Source organism: Manihot esculenta, chromosome 5, assembly GCF_001659605.2.
Source record: "Manihot esculenta cultivar AM560-2 chromosome 5, M.esculenta_v8, whole genome shotgun sequence".
In the NCBI taxonomy this organism is placed as follows: Eukaryota; Viridiplantae; Streptophyta; class Magnoliopsida; order Malpighiales; family Euphorbiaceae; genus Manihot; species Manihot esculenta.
This window is the reverse complement of record NC_035165.2, coordinates 25,371,083-25,385,173: the sequence shown is the minus strand read 5'-3', so window position 1 is coordinate 25,385,173 and position 14,091 is coordinate 25,371,083. Positions and strand designations below refer to the sequence as shown.

Sequence of the window (14,091 nt, the reverse complement as noted above, 5' to 3'; positions counted from 1 at the left end):
AAATTTATGATTTCTTTTATTTATGAACACAAATAAAGTTAAAAAAAATAGCTTCAAATATATATTAATAAACAATAGATAATTTAATAATTAATATTTTAAATAATCAATAATAACTTATTTTATTAATTTCTTTTTATAATTTATTTTTTCGCAATTTTTTATTAGAGTTGAACATTAGCGGTATTCGGTTCAAATTAAAAAAATTTATTGAATCGAATTAATTTAAAAGTTTAATTCAATTTTTTATTTATTTCGTTTCGATTTTTAATTTTAAAAATTTCCGTTATTTCGATTCAGTTTAATTTTAATAAAAAAATTAAAAAAATTAAATCGAATCGAATCGATCTGATTCGATTTGATTAATTTGAACTTTAATAATTTTTTTTCATTTTATTTTTAATATTTTAAAATTTAATTGAAATATTTTACTTTTATATGATTTAATCTCTATATTATTAAAAATAATATTCTATTATCACTAACTGATTCGAATTTTTTTTTATTTTTTCTAATTAAATCAAATTAAATTAAAATAACTGAAATTTTTAAAATTAAAAATCAAATCAAACCGTAATAAATAAAAATTAAATTAAAATTTTAAATTAATTTAATTTGATGAATTTTTTCAAATGCACACCTCTAATTTTTTAATTTTCATGCAGTGAAATAAACTATATACATGTTGAATAAATTGAATGATTTTTAGAATTTGATAAAATTTATATTTTATAAAATAAAGTTTAAATTAATTATTTTTTATTGAAATTTATGTAAAACTAATGTAAATGTATGTAATAAATATTTAAGTTTAAATACAAATTTTAATTATAATTCTTAAATTAATTTATATTTGGGGTGAGATTCAACAGCAGCATCACATATCTGTCCAAGAACTCTGATCGGGAACTTAATCTTTATTGATTAGCGAAAAAGTTCAATCTCCACTCTCAAGGGGTTGGGTTGAGATTTGTATGCAATGATTTTTCCAAAAAACGATGAAATTGTTTAATCGCGTGACTTTTGCGTTTGGATATTTTCTTTACGTATTTAAATTAATTTTGAATTAAATATTTTATAAAAAAATAAAATAAAAATTACTCGCTTTAATTTTTTATTGTCTATCATTTTAAGAGTTTTAATAAATGACTGTCATTTTATAATTTTAACATTTCATTAAATTTATATCCTCCAATAAACAAAGTATTAATTAGTTTCATATGATTTATATAGATTCTGCATTATTTGTATTAAAATTTAATATATATATTTTTTAAGTAAAACCTCGGATTGTATTAATAAAATTTCATCAAATAAAAATGAATATCATCCAAATCAGAAATATAATTATACTTAATAGATTTTCTAACCAAAATATGAGCAGTTAAAATAGTATTATGACTTTTACTAAATAAAAAGAATTATCTATTATGTGCTATCAAATTACTGTTTTTAAAATTGTTACTTGATGTCAATCCTGCTATAAATCCCAGCGGAGTAGAATTATCAAAATCACGCAGTTACAGGCTTGTCGGTCTTTGGTTCCGACGAATAGGTGCTATGAAGAAATCACTCCAACCAAACTTGATATACTCTTTCTTCTACCTCAACCACAAGTCACAGAAAACCTCCACATGACCCAGTTTCCCACATAGATAGTAAAAAATAGTTAGTTTTTTACATTGAAACTTTACAGTAAACACAATATTATCATTTCTAACAAACTTTTTCCGTCGTTTCAAAGGTTGCCGAATATCCAAATAAACTTTAACTCTCATAAGGTCTGGCAACATAGTTGAAGCATTTTTCATATCATACTCTTTATAATGGCTAATAAAATTTCCGACCAATTTAGCCAACGTCTTGTTATAATAACTAGAAGGGAGGACTTTAATCAGAAACCAAAAATCAGAATGAGTTAGAGGGATATTGAAAGGATTTTCATTACCTTGTATCTCTTTCCAAACAAGCATGAATCTATTGTACAACCAAGGGTCCCATTCCCTATATTTTCAAAATCAACATTATTAAAAAAATCGAAACAGATATCTTTTTGTCTCTAATTCCATAATAGATACCTCTCTAAAAGATGTCATAAATCTACCGAAGAGATCTGCATATTTTAAAAATTGATTAAATTGTATGTGAAAAACATTCCCACCATACAGAAATTACAAGTGACGATTGGAATATTTCTAGAGTTCTTAATAGGGATAATAACACATTTTTCTTTATCGATAGTCAATTGACACATATCGTCTTCCATGAAAAAGAAAAAAGAAAAAGTTAGATTTAAAAAAAAGAAAAAAACGAGAGTATCAAGCCACACATGATCATAGAGGAAAACTTATTTAATATACTTATTATTTTCAATTGGTATGAAAAACGTGACAAAATCAGAGGAAATTTAATATACAAAATTTAAACTTCTACTCTATGACACATGATATGTCTGAAAAAGATAACTAGTTTATTATTTATTACAATAAAAATTTTGTATTTTTAATATACTCATTCAAATAAATATACCGTTGAATTATATAAATTTTAAAAATTTTTTCTATACATTATAATTAATACTAACACATGAATTTTGAAAGATTTAAAATTTTAAATGCATGTCTTTACTATTCATTTCAAATTAAATAGATTCTTAAAATTCATTCCAGACTAAAATTTTAAACAACAGAATTTCTTGTTATATTAGAATTCAATCACATAATTAATTAATATTCTATTAAAATAAGACTACGACAAATTATTAAAGAAACAATCTTCATATTTTGATATTTTTTTTAAATTCGTTTTAAACCCCTTATTAATTTAAGTATTGAAAATTTTGCAATTCAAACCATTTAGTATTTTTATTATTTTACATATCTATTATCTGAAAAAATGACCGAATCATCATCAATAATTATGCAAGTACGTGTGCAGTGTGCTTTGATAAAAAATGGAAAATTAAAGTTTAAATCTCATATATAAATTAGTTGGAAAAATTATATGGCATTCCATAATTCCACGTCATGGAAATCATATAAATTCTTCGCACAGTGTACGTATTTATATGTAAATTTAAATTCACAATTTCTAATATTTAGGATACTTAGAAAATAAGTAAATAGAAAGAATTTTCTGATAATAAAAATTAATTAATTTTTTATATTTTAAAATTTTTATTAGATTTTTTAAATATAAATTTGTTAATATATTTTTTATAAGTAAAATTAAACAATTAAAAAATCTTTTTTACAAAATTTTATCATGAAAAAATATTTTTCAAGTATAAATTATTTTTCATAAATAAACAGTCTTAGTATCGAAATTTCTGTTGAGTGCAATTTTTCTATTTATGCAGACATCTCAACTAGTTGAGCGTGTACTCTTTACTTTCGAATGTAACTTTTCTATATATAGAGACCCTCGTCTCTGTCAACTTATCTCTACAGATCAAAATGGAGTTGCTTATTTTCCTTCTCCTCCTCCCTATCTTCCTCTTGTTTCTTCTCAAGATACACATAAGAAAACCTCGTCTCCCTCCTGGTCCCAAGGGTCTTCCCTTGGCAGGAAACCTTTTCCAGCTTGACAACTCCAACATTCAAAAACATTTATGGCAGCTTTCCAAACAGTATGGACCTCTCATGTCCTTAAGACTAGGTTTCAAGCAAACTCTAATAGTCTCTTCAGCCAAAATGGCTAAAGAGGTTTTGAAAACCCAAGATCTTGAATTCTGTAGCAGGCCTTCCTTGCTTGGTCTGCAGAGATTATCCTACAATGGTTTAGATTTGGCTTTTGCACCCTATGATGCTTATTGGAGAGAGATGAGAAAAATCTGTGTCGTCTATCTCTTCAACTCAAATCGAGTCCAGGGGTTTCGTCCCATTAGAGAAGATGAAGTTTCTCGTATGCTTGAAAATATATTGAAAGTAGCTGATGCTTCTAAACCTGTCAACTTGACTGAAGCAATGATGGCTCTTACGAGTGCTGCAATATGCAGAGTTGCTTTTGGAAAGAGATTTGAGGAAGGAGGAAATGAAGCCAAGAGGTTTCATGAGTTGCTTAATGAAACTCAGGCCATGTTTGTGGGATTCTTCTTTTCAGATTATTTTCCTTACATCGGTCGCATTGTTGATAAATTCTCTGGACTTCTCTCCAGACTCGAAAAGAATTTCCATGATTTTGATGCTTTCTACCAAGAACTCATCGATGAACACCTCGATCCAAAGAGGCATAAGCCACAGCATGAGGACATTCTTGATGTTTTACTTCAGCTTTGGAGGGATCGTTCATTTAAAGTTCAACTAACTTTTGAGCACATCAAAGCAATTCTCATGGTAATGCTATCTTATCTCAATATTTTATTTGTTATTATTTTTATTATTGCTGACCTCACCCTTACAGATATGCAATAACACAATTGCAGGATAATAGTTTATTATTATTCTTTATTAATTAGCATGGGCACAAATTGTATTTCTCTAAGTTTTGAGCTTCGTTCCAAAACTTATATTTTCATTTTTCATCTCTACGTAGAACGTATTTGTTGCAGGAACAGACACAAGTGCTGCTGCTGTGATATGGGCTATGAGTTTTCTAATGAAAAATCCTAAAACAATGAAAAAAGTTCAAGATGAAATAAGAAGCTTAATTGGGAAAAGGGGTTTTGTAGATGAAGACGATATTCAACAATTGCCTTATCTTAAAGCTGTGGTGAAAGAGATGATGAGACTGCAACCAACAGTTCCATTGCTAGTCCCAAGAGAAACAGTTCACAAGTGCACTTTAGGTGAGTATGAAATAGCTGAAAAAACACTAGTTTACGTGAATGCATGGGCAATTGGGAGGGATCCTGAAGCTTGGGAGAAGCCATTGGAGTTCCGTCCAGAGAGATTTTTGGATACTTGTATTGACATGAAAGGACAGGATTATGAGTTAATACCATTTGGAGCTGGCAGGAGAATTTGTCCTGGAATATTTATGGGAATTGCCAATGTGGAGCTTTCACTCGCTAATCTTCTTTACAAATTTGATTGGGAAATGCCTGATGGGATGAAAAGGGAGGACATAGACACCGATAATGTCCTGCCAGGAATTGCTGTGCACAAGAGGGAGCACCTCTGCTTGATGGCAAAGAAATATATCTAATAAGACTTGTCGGCGCACATGTGAAATTATAATAAGACATGTCAGCCGCATGTGAGATTACATTTGAAATTCAAATAAAATTTCATATAATTATATTATGTATTCAGCTCAGTTTAAATAAAAATTACTTTGAAAATTATATCATACAATAGTTGATTTATACTATTAGTACTATTAGTCTATTATATTTAATTGTATAAAAAAATCTAAATAGTTACTTTTAATTTTTTTTTGTTACTTTTAATTTTTAATTTTGTTTTATAATTAATGTATATATTTTTATATTATAAGTAAACATAATTAAAAATATTATTTGGTAAATGGTTTACTTCATAATGAGTTAAATTTGATATATACGTGGCTAGAAATCCTTTACGATTTTTACTTTTTTAATAAAAATCTATTTATTCTTGTAAGTTTCCCTCTGTAGTCGCTTTGTGTCTCGATACTCTCGCCTTTTCCTCTTCCTTAAACCTAACTTCTTTTCCCTTTCTCATAAAAGACGATCAGCGTCAATTGACTATCGATTGAGAAGAAGATGTTGTTATCCCTATTAAGAGCTCCAGAGTCGTCACTTATGATTTCTGTATGGTATAGATGTTTCTCACATACAATCCAATCAATTTTCAAAATATGCAGACCTCTTTGACAGATTTATGGCATCATTTAGAGGAGGTATCTATTATGAAATTAGAGGCAAAAAGATATCTGTTTCGATTTTTTAATAATGTTGATTTTGAAAATATAGGGAATGGGGGACTTTGGTTGTACAATCGATTCCTGCTTGTTTGGAAGGAGATACAAGGTAATGAAAATTCTCTCCATATCCCTCTTGTAACGACCCGAAAATCGGACCGCTACCGGTGCTAGGATCCAGATCGGCTTAAGGCCGCCGGGACCCGTAGCAAGCCTGACATGTAACCTGTAAACCTGTTCAATCCCATACATGATCAACAATCATACGTAAAAATTAAAAACTTTTCTGGCATTCATTCCTCGTACGCCAAACTCAACCTGTGCATGCACTAAACATAGCCATAATCATAAACTTGATCCCTCTGTGGGATCTCATCAATGCCCCAATGGGCGATACATCATAAGTTGAGTTGGTTAAACATAAACATCATTAGACATTAAGATCATGTATCGACAAGGGATTACAATAAACTATGGTCAAGCACGCTTCTAAACCTCAATATCATTATACATAACATAACTATTTAACTTTACATCATTATACAATTTACCATGTCCACTATCTATCTATTACAAACATAAGACTTTACTCTTCTTGACTTCTCTGTCTAGCCCGTACCTGCAATCCTGGGGGATTAGGGAAAAGGGGTGAGCTACTAGAGCCCAGTGAGCAGAATAATAGAAAACAACATTTAAATCTCATGCCATCATGTAATGCAACACATCACAACAAATCACATCTTGGATGGTATTGTCACCAATAGTCCTCTACATTCCAAAGTGTCGGGACGTAGAATGGGTACAACCGGTCTTTCTCTTAACATAACATATCATGCATACTAATATGCCAGGGACGTAGAATGGGTACAACCTGGACTTTCTCTTACATAGTGCCAGGGACGTAGAATGGGTACAACCTGGACTTCCATACCATATCATGCCGTAGCATCATCATACCATATGAGGACTAAAGGATCATTCAATAACCAATCCACATCAACATCATAAATGCAATGCAACATATTCGTGATTTCTAATGCAAACAACCTAATTCATCACATGGCATTCATGATGCATGAACATGCTCAACTGTATAATTCATTTGCTTTAAAACATAAAGGTTTATTCTACTCACCTCTAGCTAGCTCTGATAAAGACTGATGCAGCTAACTCACTGCTGGGGTCCTCGGTTCCTCGGATCCGAACCTACACAGGTGGACTCAAATGAGGGACCAAACAACTAGAACATAACTCTAAAAACATCCCCCAAAAACCCCCTAAAACACCTCAAAACAATCATGCAAAAACATGCAAAGGAAGGCAGAACAGGGCAGGTTCGGCGGCACCTTCGGCGGCCGAAAGTCCCAGACAGAGACGAAAGTCTCTTTTCGGGGGCAACTTCGGCAGCCGAAAGGCCTGCCTCCCCAGCCATGTTCGGCGGCCGAAAGTTTCTTCGGCTGCCGAACCTGGTTTCTGCCAAAGGGCAGAAACTTGGCTCCTTTAAGCACATTTGCCTCCAAAACTTCCAATCATGCATTTAGCTCAACCAAAACATGCAAATATACATACATTGGCTCCTAGGGGCTTCAAACTAACTTAAACCCCAACTACAACACACAACGACAACACAAATCCAACATACATTGCTCAAAACATAACATTAACTCAAAAACCTAACTATGAGCTAAACATGCATTCTACCCCATAGATCTTGCATAAAACTTACTTTAAACATGAAATGAGCTTAAGATCGGCTCTTACCTCTTGAAGATCGAGAGAGAGACGTCTTAAACTCGGAGGTGGGAGATTTTTGAGTTCTTGAACCTCAAAGCTCCAAAACTTGCTTTAAACTCGAAAATCTTCAAAACAAAGCAAAAACTTGTGAAAATCTTGAAAGATTTGAAGGAAAACTCAAGGAATGGTGAGGAACGGCGGAGAGCTCACCTTGGCCGACAATGGGGAGAAAAACTCTCCCGTTTTCGGCTAAGGGACCCTTTTATAGTGGCTGGCCAGGCCACGTTCGGGGGCCGAACGTGCCTCCGCATGCATGCCATGTTCAGCAGCCGAACTTGAGGTTCGGCGGCCGAACCTGGACTTTCCTCAACCTATGCCTTCGGGGGCCTAAGGCACACCCAAAATGCCTGCATGTTCGGCGGCCGAACTTGAGGTTCGGCGGCCGAACCTGGATTTTCCTCCAAGGTTGTTTTCATTCAAAAACTCATTTCCTCTTTACTTAAAACCATGAAAAAACATTAAAACATTTTATGAAAACATATTTCTACCCTACTAGAGGCTTCCGACATCCGAGATTCCACCGGACGGTAGGAATTCTGATACCGGAGTCTAGCCGGATATTACATTCTCCCTCTTTAAGAACATTCGTCCCCGAATGTTCCTCAACTAGCACATGCAAAGCATACAACATATCATACACGTAAAACACATAAAACTCACAAAGAACTAACCTTAGAAAAGATAAGGGTATTGCTGGAGCATGGACTCCCGTGTCTCCCAAGTGCATTCTTCCATATTGTGGTGGTTCCAAAGGACTTTCACCATCGGGATTTCCTTGTTTCTCAGCTTCCTGATCTGGGTGTCAAGAATCCGTACTGGCTGCTCAACATAGGTGAGATCTTCTTGGATCTCCACATCAGGCTCACTAAGAACCTTGCCCGGATCTGACACGAACTTCCTCAACATGGAAACATGGAAAACTGGATGGATTCTTTCCATTGAAGCAGGTAAATCCAGCTTGTACGACACATTCCCAATCTTTTGCAAGACTTCAAAGGGTCCGATTTACCGTGGAGCCAGTTTACCTTTCCTTCCGAACCGAACCACTCCTTTCATTGGAGACACCTTGAGCAATACCAGATCCCCCTCCTGAAACTCTACCTGTCTTCTGCGGATGTCTGCATAACTCTTCTGTCTGCTTGCAGCAGTCTTGATTCTTTCTCTGATTATGGGTACCACCCTGCTGGTAATCTCTACTAGCTCAGGCCCTGCCAAGGCCTTTTCTCCAACTTCTTCCCAGCAAACAGGTGACCTGCACTTCCTTCCATATAAAGCTTCATATGGAGCCATCCCGATGCTAGCATGATGGCTGTTATTGTAGGCAAACTCCACCAAAGGTAGATGCTGCCTCCAAGAACCGCCAAAGTCCAGCACACACATTCTAAGCATATCCTCGATAGTCTGGATGGTCCTCTCGGACTGTCCGTCCGTCTGGGGGTGGAAGGCAGTACTGAAATCCAATCTAGTACCCATGGCATTCTGCAGACTCCGCCAAAACCTGAAGGTGAACTAGGGCCCTCTATCAGACACTATTAAAACAGGAACCCCATGCAGCCTGACGATCTCATCCACATATACCTGCGCCAACTTGTCCACAGAGTAGCCACTCCTGACAGGAATGAAGTGAGCAGATTTGGTGAGTCTGTCCACAATCACCCATATGGAGTCCACTCTGTTGGACGCCGCCGGTAACCCCACTACGAAGTCCATAGCGATATTCTCCCATTTCCACTCTGGAATAGGTAGCGGGTTAAGCATTCCAGCCGGCTTCTGATGTTCCAGCTTCACCCTCTGACACACTTCGCAGGCTGACACAAACTGTGCCACTTCTTTCTTCATCGCTGGCCACCAGTAAACTTTCTTCAGATCTTGATACATCTTGGTGGCTCCGGGGTGAATGCTGTATCTTGCATTATGAGCCTCTCTCATAATGTCTCCTTTTAGCCCTATGTCATCTGGTACACAAAGTCTGCTCCCATAGCGGAGGATCCCCTTACTGTCAAATCTGAACTCACTGTCTTTGCCTGACTGAACGGTCCTGGCAATCTTTACTAACTCCGGGTCCTTATGCTGTTTCTGAGCCACTTGCTCCAGAAACACAGGTGTCACTCTCATCTGGGCCACTAAAGCACCTGTACCAGACAACTCCAATTGTAGCCCCTCATCAATGAGCTTGTAAAACTCCTTCATCACTGGTCTCCTCTCTGCCATGATGTGGGATAGACTGCCTAGTGACTTCCGGCTTAGGGCGTCTGCCACGACATTCGCCTTACCCGGATGATACTGAATCTTGCAATCATAGTCACTCAGCAACTCTACCCATCTCCTCTGTCTCAAGTTCAAATCTCTTTGACTCAGGATGTACTGCAGGCTTTTATGATCTGTGAAGATCTCACATTTTACCCCATAGAGGTAGTGCCTCCACATCTTGAGTGCAAAGATTACTGCTGCCATCTCAAGGTCATACGTGGGGTAATTCAACTCATGCTTCTTCAGCTGCCTAGAAGCATAAGCAATCACCCTCTCATTCTGCATCAGTACACAACCCAGTCCCACCCGGGACGCATCACAAAAGACTGTAAAGTCCTCATCACTAGATGGCAGTGCTAAAACTGGTGCTGAAGTCAACCTCTTCTTAAGCTTTTCAAAACTCTCTTCGCACTGGTCGGTCCACAGAAACTTCTGATTCTTCCTGGTTAGTCTGGTCAGAGGAGCTGCTATTTTCGAGAAGTCCTGAACGAACCTCCTGTAGTAACCTGCCAAACCCAAGAAACTTCTGATCTCCGTCACTGAAGTGGGTCTAGGCCAGTTAGCCACAGTTTCTGTCTTCTTGGGGTCCACCTCAATCCCATTCTCTGACACTACATGCCCCAAGAACGAAATGCTCCTCAGCCAGAACTCACATTTAGAGAACTTGGCATACAAGTCATGTTCCCTCAAGGTCTGCAAGACCAACCGCATATGATGGGCATGCTCCTCTGCATTCCTGGAATACACTAAGATATCATCTATGAAGACAATAACGAAGTGATCCAGGTATTGGCTAAACTGTAACGACCCGAAAATCGGACCGCTACCGGCGCTAGGATCCGGGTCGACTTAAGGCCGCCGGGACCCGTAGCAAGCCTGACATAAAACCTGTGAACCTGTATAAATCCCATACATGATCAATAACATGCATAAAAATTTAAACTTTTCTTTTCATACTCATCAACCAAACTCAACCGGTGCATAAATATGAACATAACTTTGATCCCTCTGTGGGATCTCATCTGTGCCCTCAAAGGGTAACATAACCTGTGTTGAGCTGGTTTACATAAACATCATTAAAATCTCTAAGATCATGTATAACAAGGGATACAACATTCTATGGTCAAGCACACACTAACATCCATAAAACTCATTACATAACTATACTGTACTTTTACATTACAATTTGATCATGTCCATTGCTATCTGTTACATAAGCATGACTTCTTTACTCTATCCGGACTCCCGCACTATATCCTGTACCTGTAAGCCTGGGGGTAAAGGGAGAGGGGTGAGCTAAAAGCCCAGTGAGTAGAGCTAGTAAAACACATTAACACTATGCTCTATGAAAATGCATCATAACACAAACAATTCACATAAGGGTTGGGTGAACTTGTCACCAAATAGTCCAAGTTAACTCTGTGCCAGGCCGTAGCATGGGGTCCTGGTCTTCCTGTCATACATACATTACTTACCATTTTCCAGGGCCTCCTCTGGGCTCCTGGTCTTCGAGTCCCATAACCGTGCCTTACTCTGTGCCAAGCCTGTAGACTGGGGCCTGGTCTTTCTTACTCTGTGCCAGGCCGTAGCATGGGGTCCTGGTCTTCCTGTCTTGGACTAATTGGGTCATCCAACATTCACCCACATCAACAACAATTTATGCGATGCGGCATATTCGTGAAAACTAATGCAATCATCCTATTGCATAATCATGATGCATGATACATGATAAAACATTTAATTTAAAAGATTAAGTTTAGTTCCACTCACCTCTGGCTGACTCTGACAACACCGAAGCAGCTGAACTCACTGCTGGGGTCCTCGGTTCCTCGGGTCCGAACCTACACAGGTGGACTCAAATGAGGGACCAAACATACGTAATTACAACTCTAATATACTCCCCAAAAACCCCCTAAAACATCCTGAAAATATCACATAGAGATATGCATGAAATGGCTGAACAGGGCACTTTCGGCGGCACCTTCGGCGGCCGAAAGTCCTGGACAGAGACGAAACTCAGGTAGGTTCGGCGGCACCTTCGGCGGCCGAAAGTGCCAGACAGAGACGAAAGTCTCTTTTCGGGGGCAACTTCGGCAGCCGAAAGGCCTGCCTCCCCAGCCATGTTCGGCGGCCGAAAGTACCTTCGGCTGCCGAACCTGGTTTCTGCCAAAGGGCAGAAACTTGGCTCCTTTAGCACATTTCGCCTCCAAACCTTCCAAACATGCATATTTTTCAACCAAAGCATGCATACAAGTTCCTAGGGGCCTCAAACATACATATACCCCATCTACAACACTTCAATCACACACAATCAAGCTACATTGTTCAAAACCTCAATAAAAACCCATAGGTTCAACATATACTCTAACATGCATTCTATCCCTTAAAACTTCATAAAACTTGTTTAAATCATACATTGAGCTTAAGATCGGCTCTTACCTCTTGAAGATCGAGGGTTGAGGAGATCTAAACTTGGAGATGGGAGAAGTTCCAACTTTTGGTCTCCAAGCTCCAAAACTCGTTCTAAGCTCAAAGATCTTCAAAAACAAAGTTATAAACTTGTAAAGATCATGGAAAAAGGAAGGAAAAACTCAAGATTGGGGAAAGATGGCGGAATGCTCACCTTGGCCGAAATGGGGAGAAAAAGCTCGCCCATTTTCGGCTAAGGGACCCTTTTATAGGTGGCTGGCCAGACCACGTTCGGGGGCCGAATGTGCCTCCGCATCCAAGCAAATGTTCGGCGGCCGAACTTGACTTTCGGCGGCCGAACCTGGGTTTTCCTCCAAAGCTATTTTCATGCAAAAACTCATTTTCTTTCATACTTAAAACATTAAAATACATGAAAACATTTTAATAAAACATGTTCTTACCCTTCTAGAGATTTCCGACGTTCGAGATCCCACCGGACGGTAGGGATTCCGATACCGGAGTCTAGCCGGGTATTACATAAACACTCTGTTCATGAGATCCATGAATGCTGCAGGGGCGTTGGTTAACCCGAACGGCATTACAAGGAACTCGAAATGCCCATATCTGGTCCTGAAAGCTGTCTTTGGCACATCTTCTTCCCTTATCCTTAGTTGATGGTACCCCGATCTCAGATCTATTTTGGAGAAACAACCTGCTCCGGCTAGCTGGTCGAATAGATCGTCGATCCTAGGCAACGGGTACTTATTCTTGGTAGTGACTTTGTTCAACTGCCTGTAGTCGATACAAAGCCTAAGGGATCCATCCTTCTTTCTGACAAACAAGACTGGTGCACCCCAAGGTGAGGTGCTCGGTCGAATGAAGCCCTTTTCTACCAGCTCTTGCAACTGTTCTTTCAATTCTTTCAACTCAGCTGGAGCCGTCCTGTAGGGAGGGATAGAGATCGGTCGGGTTCCATGCATCAGTTCTATCTCGAACTCTATCTCCCTAGCAGGTGGTAAACCTGGCAGCTCGTCTCGGAACACATCTAAGAACTCTCTAACCACTGGCACCGAGGCGGGCTCTCTAACCTGACTGCTAAGCTCTCTCACATGAGCCAAATACCCCTGACATCCCTTCCTAAGCAACCTACTGTAACAGCCCGGAAACCGAACTGCCACCGGCACTAGGATCCAGATCGACTTAAGGTCGCCGGGACCCGTAGTAAGCCTGCTATTCTATCTGTATACCTGTGAAATCCCATACATGATCATACATTTGCTGTAAAAACATAAAACTGTTCTTTATTCCAAGGCTTAACCTGTGCATGCACTCTCTCTGTGCTCTACTAATCCCTACTAGAGCTCCTCATGGCCCTAGGCGGATCAAACTCATCATGTTAAGCCTGGTTTTGCTCATAAACATACAACAATAAAGAAACATAAACTGATCATGTGACTCCACAAAGGGATTACAAGTCTTATCAATCAAGCACCATTCTATACATTGTACATATACATCATCTCTATACATTTACATGTCCACACTAGCTAGTACACCACTCTGTACTCTTCCTGTACCCTGCTGAGTTCTCTCTGACCTCTGAACCTGCACAACTGGAATTAGGGGAGAGGGATGAGCTACAATAGCCCAGTGAGTAGAATAGGCAAATACAGGTGATAAAACATGCTCTCATGGAATGCAACACATAATCACATAACCTCGGCCGGATGGATCAAAACTCCCTCTATCTCATCTGGGGTACCGAAGTATCATGTGCCTGGTCCCCGTAGGGCTGTT

General features: G+C 38.0%; 1 protein-coding gene across 1 annotated transcript; it reads left to right on the top strand.

The window, feature by feature from the left end:
• The first annotated feature begins 3,382 nt into the window (after window positions 1-3,382).
• Window positions 3,383-5,194, top strand: LOC122723666 (cytochrome P450 83B1-like). The gene is made up of 2 exons (XM_043956637.1): window positions 3,383-4,334; window positions 4,534-5,194. Exons 1-2 carry the CDS (start codon window positions 3,456-3,458, stop codon window positions 5,143-5,145), a joined length of 1,491 nt encoding a protein of 496 aa, XP_043812572.1. The 5' UTR covers window positions 3,383-3,455; the 3' UTR covers window positions 5,146-5,194.
• Window positions 5,195-14,091: the final 8,897 nt, after the last annotated feature.

What these genes read in the sequence shown, in the direction of transcription:
- LOC122723666 (XM_043956637.1), top strand. Translation starts at nt 3,456, where the DNA reads ATGGAGTTGCTTATTTTCCTTCTCCTCCTCCCTATCTTCCTCTTGTTT. An exon ending in ACATCAAAGCAATTCTCATG is followed by an intron (nt 4,335 to 4,533) that starts GTAATGCTATCT and finishes ATCTCTACGTAG; the next exon opens with AACGTATTTGTTGCAGGAAC.